The sequence below is a fragment of the Manduca sexta genome, chromosome 10, assembly GCF_014839805.1.
Source record: "Manduca sexta isolate Smith_Timp_Sample1 chromosome 10, JHU_Msex_v1.0, whole genome shotgun sequence".
Lineage (NCBI taxonomy): Eukaryota > Metazoa > Arthropoda > Insecta > Lepidoptera > Sphingidae > Manduca > Manduca sexta.
This window is the reverse complement of record NC_051124.1, coordinates 9,780,137-9,797,124: the sequence shown is the minus strand read 5'-3', so window position 1 is coordinate 9,797,124 and position 16,988 is coordinate 9,780,137. Positions and strand designations below refer to the sequence as shown.

The 16,988-nt window shown below is 34.2% G+C and overlaps 1 protein-coding gene across 1 annotated transcript in view; it reads right to left on the bottom strand.

The window, feature by feature from the left end:
- Positions 1-16,217, bottom strand: part of LOC115446696 — a 46,006-nt gene extending 29,789 nt beyond the window's left edge. The window contains exon 1 of the mRNA XM_030173472.2: positions 16,089-16,217. Within this exon, the coding sequence (XP_030029332.2) occupies positions 16,089-16,091 (3 nt within the window). The 5' untranslated portion in view covers positions 16,092-16,217. The remainder of the gene's footprint in view (positions 1-16,088) is intronic.
- Positions 16,218-16,988: the final 771 nt, after the last annotated feature.

Genomic DNA, 16,988 nt, shown 5'->3' with positions numbered 1-16,988 from the left:
TAATTTTTTCTCGACATTAAAATGACGTCGCATAATAGTTTTATTTTCATGTCTAACATTTACGTAAACAAAGGAAATCAAGATGCAACACAGTTTCGCTCTGAAGTGCCATATCAGCTGAGATGCTGTCAATTTATAGTGAATACAACAACATCTCAAATAATATCTTAAGTCACAGCATATGACGGATTTTGACAACTGTTTTATTTTAAACAACGCCATCTCACTTGAGAGCAAATTCTTAAATGAAAAGTTAAGTTTTGTTTATTTTACAGTTCAACACATTAAACGCCTACTTGAGATCCGACTCAAGTGTGAGATTGATTTATTAATACGGGCCCATATAATAGTTAAGGTACTGTTATTTAAGACTAAATAAAACGTTCGTATTGTGACAACTTGTATGGCTTACTTACAATTATTTATATAGATTATTTATATTATTTTTATTTATTAATTATTTATATTAGATGTTTTACATTTATTTATGAAGAAATTGAAAACTACATCGATGAGACAATAATATCTGTCTTGTTCTCGATAATGTCTTAATTTGTGGTAAGTGTAACACTACCACGGAGATCCTCGCACCGATGATATTGCGCATTGTGCAACTGAGGAAAATAGTTAAAAATTAAGGAAAACTATTATGTTAAAGCTGAGGAATTGTTGGAATATCATCAAGGGGATTCCCTGTATTGAAGAGGAAATTCGACGGACTTTTACTGTAATAAAAACTTTAACAGTATTACCTTATATGTGTTTTGTTTTATTGACTCAAATGACGTAAACTCAAAAAATAAAATCTATTATTAAAATGCTTCAAAAGTGTTTTGCCACCCGCACATTAGAGTATGGTAAAAGGATGATAAATATTTTTAAAATCAATTTTATTATTATCATTTAGTATAGTTTCTTTTGAATTCTATTCAACGGGTGTTTAACGAAATGTTGCTGCACTAGAGGCCAAGGCAAGATACCTTTCTGCAATGTTAACATTATATATGAGAATAACAGTTCCTAGAGATAGATTGATCGCTACGATATGTCATTTCCATACATTATTTCTGTTTTCTTGTAGCGTTAACGATTGAAATGCATCTTAGCTACGTCTCTTGAGGCAGCTACCCTCTTTTTTAAAACGCTATACAAAGCCGATAGTTAACGTAATGTTGATATTTCACCGTCGATATACATAGAGCAGGGATGGCAAACTAGTGGCACACGACAAAATAATTTGGGCACATCATAATTTAGAATTTCAAATGAGAATATTGTTGGAATGAAAAAGAGTTGTGAGAAAAGAACCCGCAGAGGTAAGACCAGTCCTGCATAAGTCGTGATCCCATTTATTTTTATTAAATGTCACGTTCTATAAAAGTTCGACATCTGATTTAGAGTTTAATTACTTACGAAGTATCCTCAATAATGAGATCAGACAGAGGAACGCCGATTCGTAGGCATTGCGGTATTCCCACCGAATGTCGACCGACCCGTCCTTTAGGATGTACTTGTGAGATAACCTTAAAGATAATTGCGAAGATATATCTATTAATAGCTTATCACTTCGTCATTTCACCCGGTGCGTGCAATTTTAAACTATTGAATGAAACTAAAGCTGCAACGAAATAGAGTTCCATTTCGTTGCAGCATTTGTTTCATTCAATAATTTAAAATATATATAACTATAACTATAATTTGTTAGTAAGTTATACCATCTTACTAATAAATTATAGTTAATAAATTACGAGAGAGGGTTAAGGTCTTAGTTCACCTCGTTGGTCTAGTGGGGATTGGCAGACTTCACACACCTTCTAAATTCTTATAGAGAACTTCTCAGCTACGCAGGTTTCACGATTTCTCCCTCTCAGTTGTAGAGGAGGTCCGTGCCCATCAGTGGGATAGAATATTTCATTGTATACAGGGATTATATTATTTTATATAAATTAAGAGAGTAATTAGAGATATTATTAAATAAAAATATACTTTCAAAACTAATACCTTATTTAGCAGTCTTATTCAACTTAAATTATCAAGTAGAGAATTCAAAAGAAAAGTGACATCCAAAAGTTGATATATAAATGGATTAAAACAGCTGGCTTGGCACGATGTGGGTTTTAATTAACTAATGTTTTGCGACATATTTATGAGTATAATAATGTGATTACCGCTATCGTAGTTATCGGATAGACAAACTGTGTTTTATGGCCTATTTCATGATATTAGCGATAATGTATTAATTCCTATATACTTTAAGTAAGCCATCATCGCAATATTTTATTTAATTAATGACATGTTTTAGGCTTAAACTGAATTAATTTTGCTTTGATGGATGAAGTATTTCTTACTTTAAATGTGTTTTACTTTGAAGCGTTAATTTCCAGTTGTCATGGACTGCCTTGCAATTTTTTATTACTGAATGAGTTTCTCTTAGTGAAATTTTGGTCACGGCGGCCAATGTTAACAGAGATCAGCCAGGTACGCAGGAGATATTATAGTGTACAAGTGTATGCGCAATACACAGGTGCACTCTCTGTTCCTTCACTCTCACAGTCTGGTGAGACGGCAATCCTACATGACCAGAGAATGATCAAGTGTAGGACCAACGGCTTTACGTGCTTTCCGAGGCACAGAGATATCACACCGTAAACTTCCTGACTCCAGGCTACGCAGACGTTGTCAAATTCGGCAGCATCTTAAGATCGACTCTACTTATAAACAGATATCAAGAACATCTCAAATGATATCTTTAGTCATAGCATGTGATCGATTTTGACAGCTAAGTTTGGTTTATTATACATCGCCAACTAATCTGAAAACAAGCACTTAAAAACCACTTAAGTATTGTTCATTGAATAGTTCAAATGTCTACTTAAGATTCTACTTAAAAGTGAGAGCTTAGTTAACACGGCTCTTAGTCATCTTTAAACGTAAACAGGTTTTGATTTGTTTCAAAAGTCTTTTGATAATTAGAAACTTAAACCCATGTGGTATTCGACTCTAAGATTGGACTTAAGTAAACACTTATATACATTATCTTTTAAAAAACGCTGTGGTGCAAATTCGACTCTAAGACTTAAGTAAATAACACCTAAGTGCATTCTTTTTTAAAAAAGCGCAGATTTATCGCGGCAAACACGTGATTCGTTGGGATTTAAGCGATTTATGTCCCTATAAAATTACGGGATGAAAATAATTTGGGCGAACCGCGGGTGCACTAATTGCATTGTCAACCCTTCGCTGCAGGCGTGAGGTTATGTTACGTACTGTTAAAACGTTAATTGAGTTTCAAAACCAGCCAGTGTGTATAATAGTTAGGTAGAATTTTCGATCGATTTTACCGTTTTTGCTAGAATATCGCATATTCTTTATTTTGACACGGCGAAGCAACTATACATAAATTTTAGTAGCATAAGTTAAGAATAAGAATCTAGCGTTAATAATAATTATAAACATGTATAGAATTTATAGAAACATTAATTTTATTTATCAGATTAAGTAAAGCAATTTTTTTTATTAGTAACAAATAAAATATAAGTACTGTGATGCAGACGTTACAATGCAATATTAGACAAAATAATTACTGCATTTAAAAACTAAAATAATATATGTAAATGTCCAGATAAAATAAATAAATGAATGTCGGCACAGCAATATTTTAACATTCTACCATTCGGGTTTACGTTTATATTTGATTTCAAGTAGTTCTTTTTTCCGAAAGAATTATATAGGATATAAATAATAAAAGTAAGTCCAATATAGATAATTTCATCCATGAAGACGCGCCCCACTGCTTTCGCTAATCGCTTATAGTGTGCGTGAGCAGTATGAGTGCCCACGTACACTACAATGGATAGCGTCGAGTTTGAGGCTTGGATCAGTCCCCTTACCCCGCATAACCTGCATCACCCCCGCTCAAAAAATGGCAGGGCGCGTCTTCTTACATGAAATAACCAATAAGTGAGATGCGTCCATCGAAGACCGCTAGAAAAATCATTGAAGTTGACCAGATTTTTGGATGTATACTAAGTGAATTAGGAACACGACTGGCTAAAATTACCTCTATAGCACATTTTCATGAGTACGGTACCCAATTGGGGGCAAAATATATTAATTTTTACTGACAAACAAGGACATGAACACAATATAATCGTTTAACTTATATTGTATCTCACGAGACGCTAAAGAATTTTGTAGTTTATAAATGAACAACGGTGTCATGGGCAAAAAAATATTCCACGTGCACGTTGACCTACAACGGTTAACTTATTCAATAAAATAGTAGAATGATTCAATAAAATTGTTGATTTAATGAACATTTAGCACCTACACAAACATAAGAACGTTGACCTGTATGTGGTATAAAAATATGGTTTACAGCAATGGCGAAAGGCAAAATGTTCCGAAAGAGAACCCGACACAACTTATGGATATTGTTATGCATAAATACGGTCTGCAAATCGTTCTGATATTAGATTATACATCAATTCTACATAAAGGGAAGACGGCAAGAATCGTGTTATAAGGACCTTTCGCCACTGGTTTAGAGTATGAAAGTCATATACAGGGTCATTTTCACATTGCTATAGTAAATGAAACCATACATCCGTCTCACCTCCTTCTTTTTAAAAGTAAATGTTTATAATAGTTTACAATTGTATAAGTAATAATCGACGTTGTCTAATACAATGTTTTGTCTTGCGTTGTTTGACGTTAAATGTTTCTTATCAGAGTTAGACAATACCTTGGCTACCTATAACAAACGTTAAAGGTAATATATTTTTAAAATGAGTCAGTAACAGAATCGTATTACAAAAGTACTTAATTACATATTTCAACTATAAAATAACAAATTACGTGAATCAGGTCCTAGCTACAATGTGTTCACGACATTGAAAATGTAATAAAAGTGTTTATCGTGCAAATAATGAAAAATAACCTTGCTTGTATGCAATTTCATAAAAATCACTTCAAGTCTGCCGTCGCAAGGAAATCAATTTCCAGGAAGCGTGCCGTCGGTTCAGGGCTGCCAAGCGTTCCGGAACACTGACTCGAGGCATTTCAGTCCTGTCCCGGTCTCCCGGTTTACTTACCGGTATTCGGTTCAATGGTTCAGTAGAAGTTAGATTTCTAGGTAACTTCATTTGTATACGTTTGGGTTTAGTTAGAAGTAAATTCAGAAACAGCTCAAGCGATTTGGATGAAATTTAGCATACATATACACCATGCCCTGGGTACATAGGCTACTTTTAATTCCGGTAAGATTTTCTCTTCAAAATAATATATTTTGTTCAATCTGATTTTTACATAGATGGCGCTGGCTTATTACAGATGGTACTAAACATAGCAGATTTTATTTAGCGAGAAAGGCTTTAAGTCAGCGGAGGCGCGAACGATACCTGGTGCTATAAATTTACGTCATGATCAAAACTGTATCTTACCGAAAACATCCTAAAGTTGAAAATACTTTTAAATGAAGTGTATTATATAAATAAAGCCACGTTGCATTTTATACATTCTCTAGAACGTATATACAAACTTGTAGTACCACGGAACGTCCTATAGTAATCGCGTATTACCAAATTTACTTTCGCGCGGATAACAAAGGTTTATTCCGATTGTCTTTTTCACGGACGTGCCACCCCTAATAGAATGTAGGTCACCTAGTTGTGTGGATAAGATGCATCGATCTTCGCGGGACCGCGGTGCATATGCGACGCTTTTTAATAACGCAGGTGGGGGGGACATAAATAGCATCATAATTGAATTAATCTTGTTCTCTATGCGCGATGGTTAAACCAAGTCTAATGGCTTTTGTTTTGTTGTATCTTCGTAATTATATAGATATTTGTAAGAATTAAGGACTTAGAAATACGTGTTTTTATTGAAGCGTTTTAATTTTATTCTTGAGCTATTGATTTTAATTGCTTATATTTTAGGGGTAAGATTTTACACATATTTTTCTATAAGTATTTTTCTAATGTCTATAATATGAATTATAATTAATTAAGTTATTACTCTAGATGTGTCGCTAATCTTTTATAAACAACATGTTATGTCAACATTAATTGATAATAAATAATTTATGGAAGCGTATAATTTAATGAATTAAATGTATAACATGTATAACATTTAATACTAGTAGCTTGTATTGGAAGTTTCGCGATAGGCGGCAAGAAACTGCCATACAATTGTGCCAAATTTTAAGATATCTATAGTCATTTCCGAGAAAACATCTGTGTCAAACAGACATACACAATATCACTATTGCTTAGCACACTAAAATTGCCATTAATAGATGATAGACTTGCTTTTTTTTAACCTGACAATACGTTTATTAGCTTGGCAAGGGCCGGCTTATACAAACACAACGCGCCCATGCTGAGGGCAACCTACAAACGGGCTACGATTGCTATTGCTATGGAGGGAAGTGGACAATTAATATTTCCAACTCCTCCCCATCTTTCTATTTGGTTAATTTCGTTGCGGGATAGTGACATATTAGTTTTCCCTGAGACTCGCCGAGCCTCACTGCTCGGTGTCATAAAATGCGTGGCATTGCTGATCCTGGCTTACAGGAGTTGTAGTGGGTGTGAGGGTGGGAAAGTCTTGTAACGGGCTACGAACCTCGGCTCAGGACAGCCATTGGGAGAGGATGAGATATCAACGATTATGGAATTCACAATTGGCTAAGTACGGAGCAATGGTATGATAATAAGTTTCTTAGTGCTTTCGGCATGGCAGCCTTCGCATTGCGTAGGAAAAGGGGAGTTGTGATTGGCTACTATTGATACAACTTTACTTCAGTTGGCTATTACATAAAAAAAAGGAAACTATTAAATGGCGGACACTATCAGCCGTATTAATAAATCAATCTCACCTCTGAAAAGAATCTCAAGTAGACAATAATGTATTGGACTCCTTGAGAGCTTGCTATCGGCTGAGCAGGCGTTGTTTAATAAACAAGATTCGGCTGTCAAAATCCGTGATATATTGTGATCTAAGATACCATTTGAGGTTTTGTTGATATCTGTTTATTAAATGGGCACGAGCTTAAGATGCTGACTTCAATTTGATAGCATCTCTGCTAATGTCGCATTTGAGAGCGAAACTGAGATGCATCAACACAGCCCTATTATTTGCCCGCTCTCGTGGACTCATAGTTTTGTTTAAATTTGGGTATTATTGACTTAAGGAAGTTTTGTCTGTAATATACGATGCGCATAGTACAGTCTTGTATCATTTTCCTGTTAATTTTTTTGGGTAGTGTATCAAATTGCAATTATATATTACAACCGGGTTGTTACTACAAATAGACGGTTAGATCATCTAGTGATTAAATTGCATAAAAAGTTACATAAATATATGTATAAGTACAGATAAATATAGAGGCACGCAGTGCCTCCAAAGGGAATTTCAAACATATCGAATAAATTGCCATTAATAAGTACAGGAAGGAAAGGGGATACAACTAATTATGGACTAACAACTTTAAACAATTAGCGTGCCCCAAAAAAAGAAGCGACAAAAAAGGCCTGTGTATATGGATTAATCAATTTAGATTTATAGTCAAAACAATTGCGCATCTAAAAATATATATGAAGTAATTTTTAAGTTACCCACATAATAATAAATGATTTTGAAAGTTGAAATGAATGAATGTGAAATGGAGTGAGTCTGTTGTTATTGATACACAATACTATGTACTCGTACCTATGTTCGAGAAACTGAGTTTTGAATTTCTCATTCCGATGTCTAACTTCAATACTATGGGTCTTTGGTCCGTTTGATAGCACGAAGTTAGTATTTCTAAATATCCCGTTAGCTATCCTTTAAGTGCATTTAATTGAGACAAGGATAGATATATTGCGCAATTTAGGAGTGACAAGGATGGATATATTAGATTCTTTAGCGACAGTTTACTGCATCAAAGAAATATTATTTTGCCAATGGAATAAAAATTATTTGTATTTTATAAAATTATCATTAACTTCGAATTAAATTTAAAGTATGAGGTAAAGGGTTAGCCATAAAATACTGTGACCGAAGAAGTCTTGGTTCTTTATAAGGTTCATAATGTTTTTACTTATTTTTTGTGATGTAGTGCAAAAAATATGATTTAGTAGTTCTTTTATTATTAAATTTTACAATATGTACCTAGTGATGTGTTGCAATTTAATTTAAACATTTTTCTTTATATTTTTGTATGAAATAATTTTATGAAGATTTTAAAATTAGGTGGGCCATCAAGGGTTACGGAAAATAATATTATAAACTTGACTTTGAATGGAAGAACTAAGAAACTACTAATCCAATATTTAATTGTCTTTATATCATGTTTTTATTACTATTCTTGAGTGCTAAGATTACTTTTATCCGGGAAACAGTATTTTACTCCTCCAGAAATGCAGAGATGAGTTTATTTAATTTTTAACCGTCTTTAAAAAGGAGGTACTCAATTCAACGTGTTCTTTTGTAAAGTCGGCAATCAAGCACGGTTAATTATTAGTGATTTTAACCGCCTCTAAACAATTCCAAAACCCATCGTACTGCGTCCTAAGAAAAGGAATAAAACGACGTAGTTTTATATTCTGTTATTCTCGTCTTGTGAGGTATTTGTAATAATCGATGTTACGGTCGAAGACCTTGAGTCTGATCATCACAAATAAATCGACACGAAACGAAACTTGATTGAATTTTTTCTTTAAAAATATGTCTTTATGTGGAATTTATTTGAATTTAGAAACTCGTTGATTGATAAGTGTTCTTTATTTAAATTAATATTTTTTTATGTTGTAGTAAATTATGAAACTATTTTTTTTTATTGGCATTAACTTTGAAACGAAAACGCAAAGGTAGCGATTTCTAGAAGGATTTTTATTTTACTTTTACGGCTATAAATTAGGTTTGTTTTGGGGAATGACATTAAATGCGATGAGATTTTTTTTTATATATAATCTTATTACCTACCTATAAGGAAAATAAGGTTGAAATACAAGTCCAGATCTTCAATACGTACTAAGTAGATTGATGTTTTGTTGCATCATCTCTGTGCAAATTGTTTAATAATGGTTTATTGCTTCTTAGCACAAAACAAAATTGGATTCTAGTTAAAAATAAGTACTTAGTACGACTATACTATAGCAACAGATACTCCAGCCAAGCAATTACGTTGAGGCACCGCTGTGTCTGATTAAAGGGACATTTTTTTATAAAACCACAGCAAAGTGCTGTAGCTATATTTGGTGTAATTATTGTAAAATGTATATATTGTAGCTTTGATTTTTCGGATGCCCAATACCTAGTCCGTCTCGTGACCACGAAGGCTGCAAAGTCTTTGAAACGTCGGCAGAAAAATATAAAAAACCGTGATAAAATTAGAATTAAAATACTTTTATTTTAATTAAAAAACATTTTTACGACTGAAAGAGACCGTAGACCTGCTTTTTAGTATTTGCTATAAATTTTACAATTTCTACGCGTTTCCGACCAAATGAGACAGACATACAGACAGCCGTACAACAAAGTGATCCTATAAAAGTTCCTTTGAGGTATGGAACCCTAAAAAGTACTGGGTATTCTAACTGAATTTATTATGGTGTAGAGCGCTTTATAATTAGTTTTTGCAGGAAATATAAGTTTGGAAATATGATTTTACCGTGTATTCGGTTGCCGCTTCCGGTTCCAAAAGGCCGGCATAATGGTGTCGACTGTCGAGGGGTAATCATCTCTCGTCAGTCGACATTCTATTGATGCCACTCTACTTACCATCCAAAAGCGACGATAGCCTAGTTGGATATGGAACGGTCTGCCGAGACGAATGTCCGCAGGTTCAAATCCCAAGGGCACACACCTCTGACTTTTCTAAAAAATCATGTGTGTATTCTTTGTGAATTTGTCGTTCGCTTTAACAGTGAAGGAAAACATCGTGAGGAAACCTGCACATCTGAGAAGTTCCTCTATAGGAATTTCGAAGGTGTGTGAAGTCTACCAATCCGCACTAGGCCAGCGTGGTGGACTAAGGTCTAATCCCTCTCAGTAGTAGAGGAGGCCCGTGCTCAGCAGTGGGCGAGTATATAATACAGGGCTGATATTATTATTATTATACCATCAGGTGCAGAAGGGTCATTTTGCCGTGAACTTTAAAAAATGTGTATACGTAACATTTAATTTGTATTATTTAATGAATGAATACTTGATTGGAAGTGGGATAGGTTTTTAATTACACAACAAATTGATGAACAGGCGAAACCTGAGGCCGGTCTAAGGGACCGTGTCCATGCGCGTTATATTCACTGAGGTGAATTCAATAATGATATTCATAATTAAAAATAAAACTATTTTACGGATTTTATCGCGGTTTTTGTATTATAATTTTCTCCCGATGTTTCGAAGAGTTTGCAGCCTTCATGGTCACGTGAGGGACTGAGGTGTTAGTCATCAACAAAGTCAATGTTACAATATTCGTTATTCCTTAGTCATTATGGTGTATATTAATATGAGTTAATAGATAATAATTCATTTTAATCAATATTTTAGCCAATCACTGTTTTGCCACAATTTGAATTTTACTGAATATATCCTTCAAATCGGAAATCTTTGGGGGAGGTTTATGTTCAGAAGTGGACTTCGAGTGTGGTCATGATGACATCCTTAAAAGGAACTAAAACAAAAATTATATTGGTCTTGACCAGAATCTTATTGATAGCATCTACTATCTAATAATTGACGTTTGTTCTGAGAGTCGTTGACTTCTAACAGTTAAAGTATAAACGATAATTGTTTTTTAGCATCTAGACGGGTCAATAACAGCAATCAAATTTGCAGACTAACGTATGATTAGTCATCTATTATATGATACGTAAGGATCGGAGATTGGGGCTGGAAAGTTAGAAGGCATTGACCACTGTAATATGTTACAGAGGACATTTTTCGCAGAATATAAGTAAACTTCTGTGACTGGTAGATAAGAACAGGTATGTTGAGTGTACTGCTCATAAAGAGGAGAGAATAGAGAAGTGGGAGATGTTTACTGGGCCCCTAGATTACGAAATTACATAGATCATGAACCATGAAGAAGCTAAGACTTCTATAAATCTATGGTTAAGTAGGTTGACAGTATAAAAGATACTAAAAAACGATTGAACACCTCGTTCCCCATTTCCCTTTTTTCTAAGATGAAAAGAATACGATCTATAATCTCACGAAATATAACAGGGATAAAAATCCAAAGAATATAATGAATATAAAATAAATGGACACGCACCCTAACCATTGGCTCGCATTAATTAGTACACCGAGTAATTAAGATATCGTCTGTAAAGCTATAATATCATCTAACTTTATGTATACGATTCTACTGAAGAATGAAGTATCGTATTTAATTAGCCACGGTAAAGTTGATGCACTTGATGACGGCTTGAGTCTTACTTAACAAGACCACAAGGCCATTGCCATCTGGGCCAGTAGCCTCGACAAGTTAACGAGTTAAAGCTACAAACCTTCATAGATTAGAAATTTACTGTTAACTTGAAAACAATATAGTTACTAAATCTACTAAATTAGTACTTACTTGAGAGAAAGGCCCACCAGAGATATGTCTGAAAGGATATCCTTAACTAAGCCTGACCGTTGTCTCAATTACAGAGCTTCAGACGAAAATTGCACTTAATGCCAGGGTAAATTTGGTCAATTCCGGATCACTGGGTAGTTCCGCCCTTTCAATATTACAGCTAAACTCGTGAAAATTTCTTAATACAGAAAATACAACCTGAACAGGTAATGTATCACAATTTGTTACTTTTATATTAGATTTAGTTACAGTTATCTTAAAAACGGTATTACCCCACGATCCGGTCTTACCCAACATGGAGTAAATATACCCGAGACGAGAGACATGGCTTCTATTGAGTGGCTAAACTGTACTGGCAGGACAGGTTCGAACGTTTCGAGTCTGCGGCGAGTTTTTTGTGTGTCCGGTGGCCGCTATTCACTCGGATACAAAATAAATGTTTAAATTGACCTAACAGTACCAGTTTTACTCGGAGAGATTCAGCTGAAGTCTACTCTGTGCAATTATTGATTAAACTGTGTCGTGCTAGAGATACTCCGGTATTAAAATCGTCTCTATAATATTGCATAAAACCTTACAGTTTGACTTATATATTTTTGCGAATGTATATATGGAGATTTTTTGTTTCCTGCACGGTTTTGCATGAATATTAAAGCTCTTTCATGCCTCATGATTGCTTCGTTGGCGTCGTTGCATTCCGGTACAACTGTAGTGCTGAGGTTCGGTTCGATACCCGGATCGGGCAGCCATATTGGGTTTTTCTACTCAGTATTAGCCCGGAGGCAATAGTCTCGCCCATTATCACATGGAACGGAATACGACCGGCGGAAACGGGTGCACTAGTTACGCTTCTGCCTACCCCTGCGAGTATAAAAGGCGTGCGTGCCATTTTATTTCGACATATTTGATAAATGTTAATATGTAATATAATCATTAATCTGCCACAAGTCGTACCCTATGAACCATTTTATTTTTTTTATTTAAGGAGCTTGGTCGTAATTTCAGGCCCACGTATCTCGTGAATATTAAAGCCAATACAGAAGAGAGTAATAGAATTTTATATGTAATCGGAAATATGTCTGTGGCATGCAAGGAGCTAAGACTCGCACAACAAAGAGAAGAAGTAGCGTGAAGAGAAGTGAAGAGAAGTGGCGTGACAAACAGAAGGCTTATAATCGACAGGAGAGTCCGCCCCGTGACCACGAAGGCATCTAACTTCGAAACTTGGGAAGAAAATTATAATATAAAAAACGCGATAAAATCCGACAAATAGTTTTATGTTAAGGTACATACTAACCAGTGGGTACAAACGAGCTGATTAGATAGATAATTATTGGATTGACCTAGACACGTTTAGGCTTTGTATTTTTGTCTAAAATAACAATTCCATTGAATTAGCTTACTTCTAAACCTTTCGTAATGATTTACGCTAATAAACATTCAAATACAAACTATAATAATAATACACGTATTCATAATAAGGTTATTGGTAAAATACTTATTTTATATAAATAATTATGCAAGAAGAAATGTAAGTGTTGTTAATTTAAATGCTAATGAACTATAGCCGAGTTTTCGAAAACACATGTTCAAGTGTATTTTATTTCGTTCTCTATTGTCAATAAACGTTGCGTCAAATTTAATATCTTATAATAGGTAAAATATTTTTTACTATCTCGTAGTTGTATAACGATGCGACTGCCGTGGTAAGGTCTCGGGTTTGATACCCGGGTCGGTTATATACGAGTTTTCTACTCAATATCAACTCAGTCTGGAATTTGTGCCCGATATGGCCATAGATTTGCCCCTGTCTCATCATATGGGTACAATACGCACGACGAAAAGTGGGTGCACCAGTGCCTAACGCCTCTGACCCTTTCGGAAATAAAAGGTGTGATTGTGTGTGTATTTAAATGTGACACGGTAAACTTTTTCTACGGCTACTAATTGCAAGTCGCGTTGCGTTTAGTTAAAGTATTAATTGCAAACAAAACTTACGGGGCCAACATTATTGTTAATCTTGAATTGTAAAACAAATACGTGTCGAATAGCACCTCGTTTTTTAAGTGGTTAAAAATGAATGTGACCTGAATCCAAAATGTATTGATAATAAGACTCATTAACAAGAAATGAGGTGAGATAGCGATTAGTACAAGAACAATAAATGGCAATATTTCATGTCTCGGCTGAGTGGTAGACACAAGGGGTCTCCCACTCTCATTTTTAGACGTGTAAAGATAAATAAAAGAGAATGATTAGGTAAAGATGAGAATGAGCGTTTACCTATGTCATTCGCAAGCTGAAATGCCGTTGTCTACAAAATATTTTTTTTGGATACGGGCACTGTGCCGAAATCTATACATATTGTAAAGCAAAGTAACCATTTCTCTCTGTCTGTATGTTATGAATTTTCCCAAAATCTACTGAACGGATTTTTATGAAATTTAGTATGGATATAGGTTAGGACCCTGGGAAGGTTATAAAATATATAGCGGGGTTTTTATCCCGGAAAATTCCCTTACGAGGGCGAAGCCGCGCGTAAAAGCTAGTTTTAAATAATGCTTTTTAAACTCTCAGCGCTATTTAGGCCTGCATATAAAAGTCTAGCATATAATCATCGAAGAGCGTTATTTTTAAATTGTGGCGCAGTGTTTTCCTTGTATCCTTAAATATTTTTTTAGTTGACAACGGCATTTTAGTTAGCGGATTGCAGATCGGTATTGACGTACATATATTCTACCGTATAGTATATTTATCGATAGTCATCGGACAATAAATTGGACTTGACCAACGTGGTGCACTACAATAATATTAGTTATATTTTATAGCATAAATGCGAATGATTGTTACTATATTTCAGTATTTATAAGTTTGTTAAATGTAACTGCAGAAATCTACATATTAGGACATAGATAGAACAAGTCTATATAAAGATGGTGTATGTCAAAGTACAGATTTAGTACTTTATAGGTGGACCCATAAGATAAAGCAAGACAAACAAGCAAGTCACGTAGCGCCTATTTCACAATGTTTAAGAAAACGTCATCGACTAGTTAACGTATAACACACCAAACCTATATAGTACTTATTTACCTTTTGTTCGAGATATATTTTAGCGTGCCTTGCATTTGGTCGTCTTATATTTTATTTGAAGTAACATTAATCTGATTTCAGTAAAGCCCTAAATGGTACGCGATAACCGCTTCCCATTACCTGACACATACTTGAGGAATTATCGATGTGTTAAAAGTATTATTTTTCTGTGCAATGTTTTGCTATCAATGTATTGGCTCTGTTTGATTGAATTCCAACAAAGCATGAAGTCAAACTAGTTTGAATAAAGTTGGTTACATTGCATTACGTTTATTTGGTGCTGGAATATGTAGTTAGGCGAAACATGTTTGACTGGTTAAAGTTTTACGTGTAAGATTATGTAGGATGGATTGGTTGGGGCAAAAAGTAGTCTTGTTATAGCAAAAAATTGCCTGCGCTGCTGGCGTGTTCTTCAATTATTGTAAAAAATTGCATACATTTGTTGTAATATTTTCCTTTGCAAGTATGATACAAGTAATTAAAAAAATAAAATAATGTTATATGAGTATTTATAGTTATTTTTATCAGTAGTTGATAAACTCCGATTTTTTTTAAATCGGGTCCTAAAAAATAGCTTAAGAATTAAAGTATAAGTATTAATTTTACTTACGATTTAGGAATTAAATTTAATTAAATTATTATTTACAATCTATATTTTTAAATTTCAAAGTCATATTATTGTTTTTAATAAAAAAGTATAAATTACAAAATGTTTTTTTTTTTACAAATAGACTTGAAATTTTCTGTTATTGTTATTCATTAACATTATTTCTTTTTCTGTTACAACCGACGTCGGTAATTTTCGCGCCTAATTTTTTACGCACGTGGTTCGCTGTGATGCTTAAAAAAATCACAACTGCATTATTAACAAGATTTTTAAAATAACAGCACAAAAAATAACAATCATGAAGTGGAATATTACAATACAAAAAAATATAGGTTGATTAAAAAAAGAGTGTGCGTAATAACAACATTTACGACGTCGCATGTTGCAAAATTTTAGTTCATCACGTGTCGCTCCTCGACGATTGTTTCGCAATTTTTTCTCGACAACAAACAAGGTTTTTTTACCAAAATAAGGATTTTACGAAACAGGTGCTTTTAAATTATATTGCGCGATAACTTTCCAATATCAATTGAAAGTAAATTCACGATAGCGGTCTCACATTGCGATTAAAAAAAAAACTAAAATATTAAGATTGCAGCGCGCGTTTGAATTTAATTAAAAATAGACAGACATTTAGTTGTTCACTCTTCCTACATTACCTAACGACATTCTATTCTTAATTCTTAAATTTCCCTATAGAATATAATGCAGGCACGTGTTCTGTTTTGCCGCGGGAGGTAATTAGCCGTTGAAAATACCACAAAGTAATGCACGAGTGATCACAACACACAATTTGAACACATAAACACGACTCACCATGTTTAAGTTAGCACGTTTTTTCCCGAGGTTATAATTTTGAAGTGCGCGAGTCGTGCGCCCCGCGTGACAGTTGGCGCTCAACTACTCAAAGATGAATTTTCAGTTGCGCGCGCGCATCAGTCCCATTGATAAAATTAATGATAACTCTATGCGTGATTCTGACGTCCTTGATGCTTTTTTATTGTTTTCAATAAGGACGCCACGATTGGCTCGCGTTTTTTAACTATAATTTTTTATGCAGTTAGTATTAATATTCAAATGTATAATACCTATGTATCTTTAATTAAATTATTCATATGTATTTTTATGTAAATGAATAATGAAACATTAATATAATCTTTATCGTGTTACGGGAACGTAAGAGTTGATGCAAAAAGCGCCGCAATTTCATCATTATAACCTAACTTGGCGTGCATACAAATAAGCTGCATGAGGTGCAATCGGCATTCAAGTTGTATAGGAGTCAGTAGGTAGCTATTAGACAGGTGTCTCCTGCGGCATGTGCCGACGCTTTGCCGTAAGTCACGCGGCAAAACCAGATAACTAGCGCAGTGATTTTATAAGTGGAATATAAAAGTTACGTGTAGTATGTAATGGTGATGATGACGTTCAGATACGTCATTGTCACCGTCACGTCTAAGTAACAAACTAAGAATTTAATTTTAGAATGTCGAATTTATTTGTCGTGGCAAACGTTTTTTTGTGCGTTAATATTGAGGATCAATTAGCCTTGGTGTATTTATGAAAAAAGAGTACTTAACTTTTTGTGATTTATTTTAATAATTTTTATATCGCCTATAATTTATAATTTTAATTTTTTGTTTTTTTATATGTACAATATCATATTAGGCAAAAATTAAGATGTTATCTCAAGAGTCAATTTATCGGAGCCAGTAT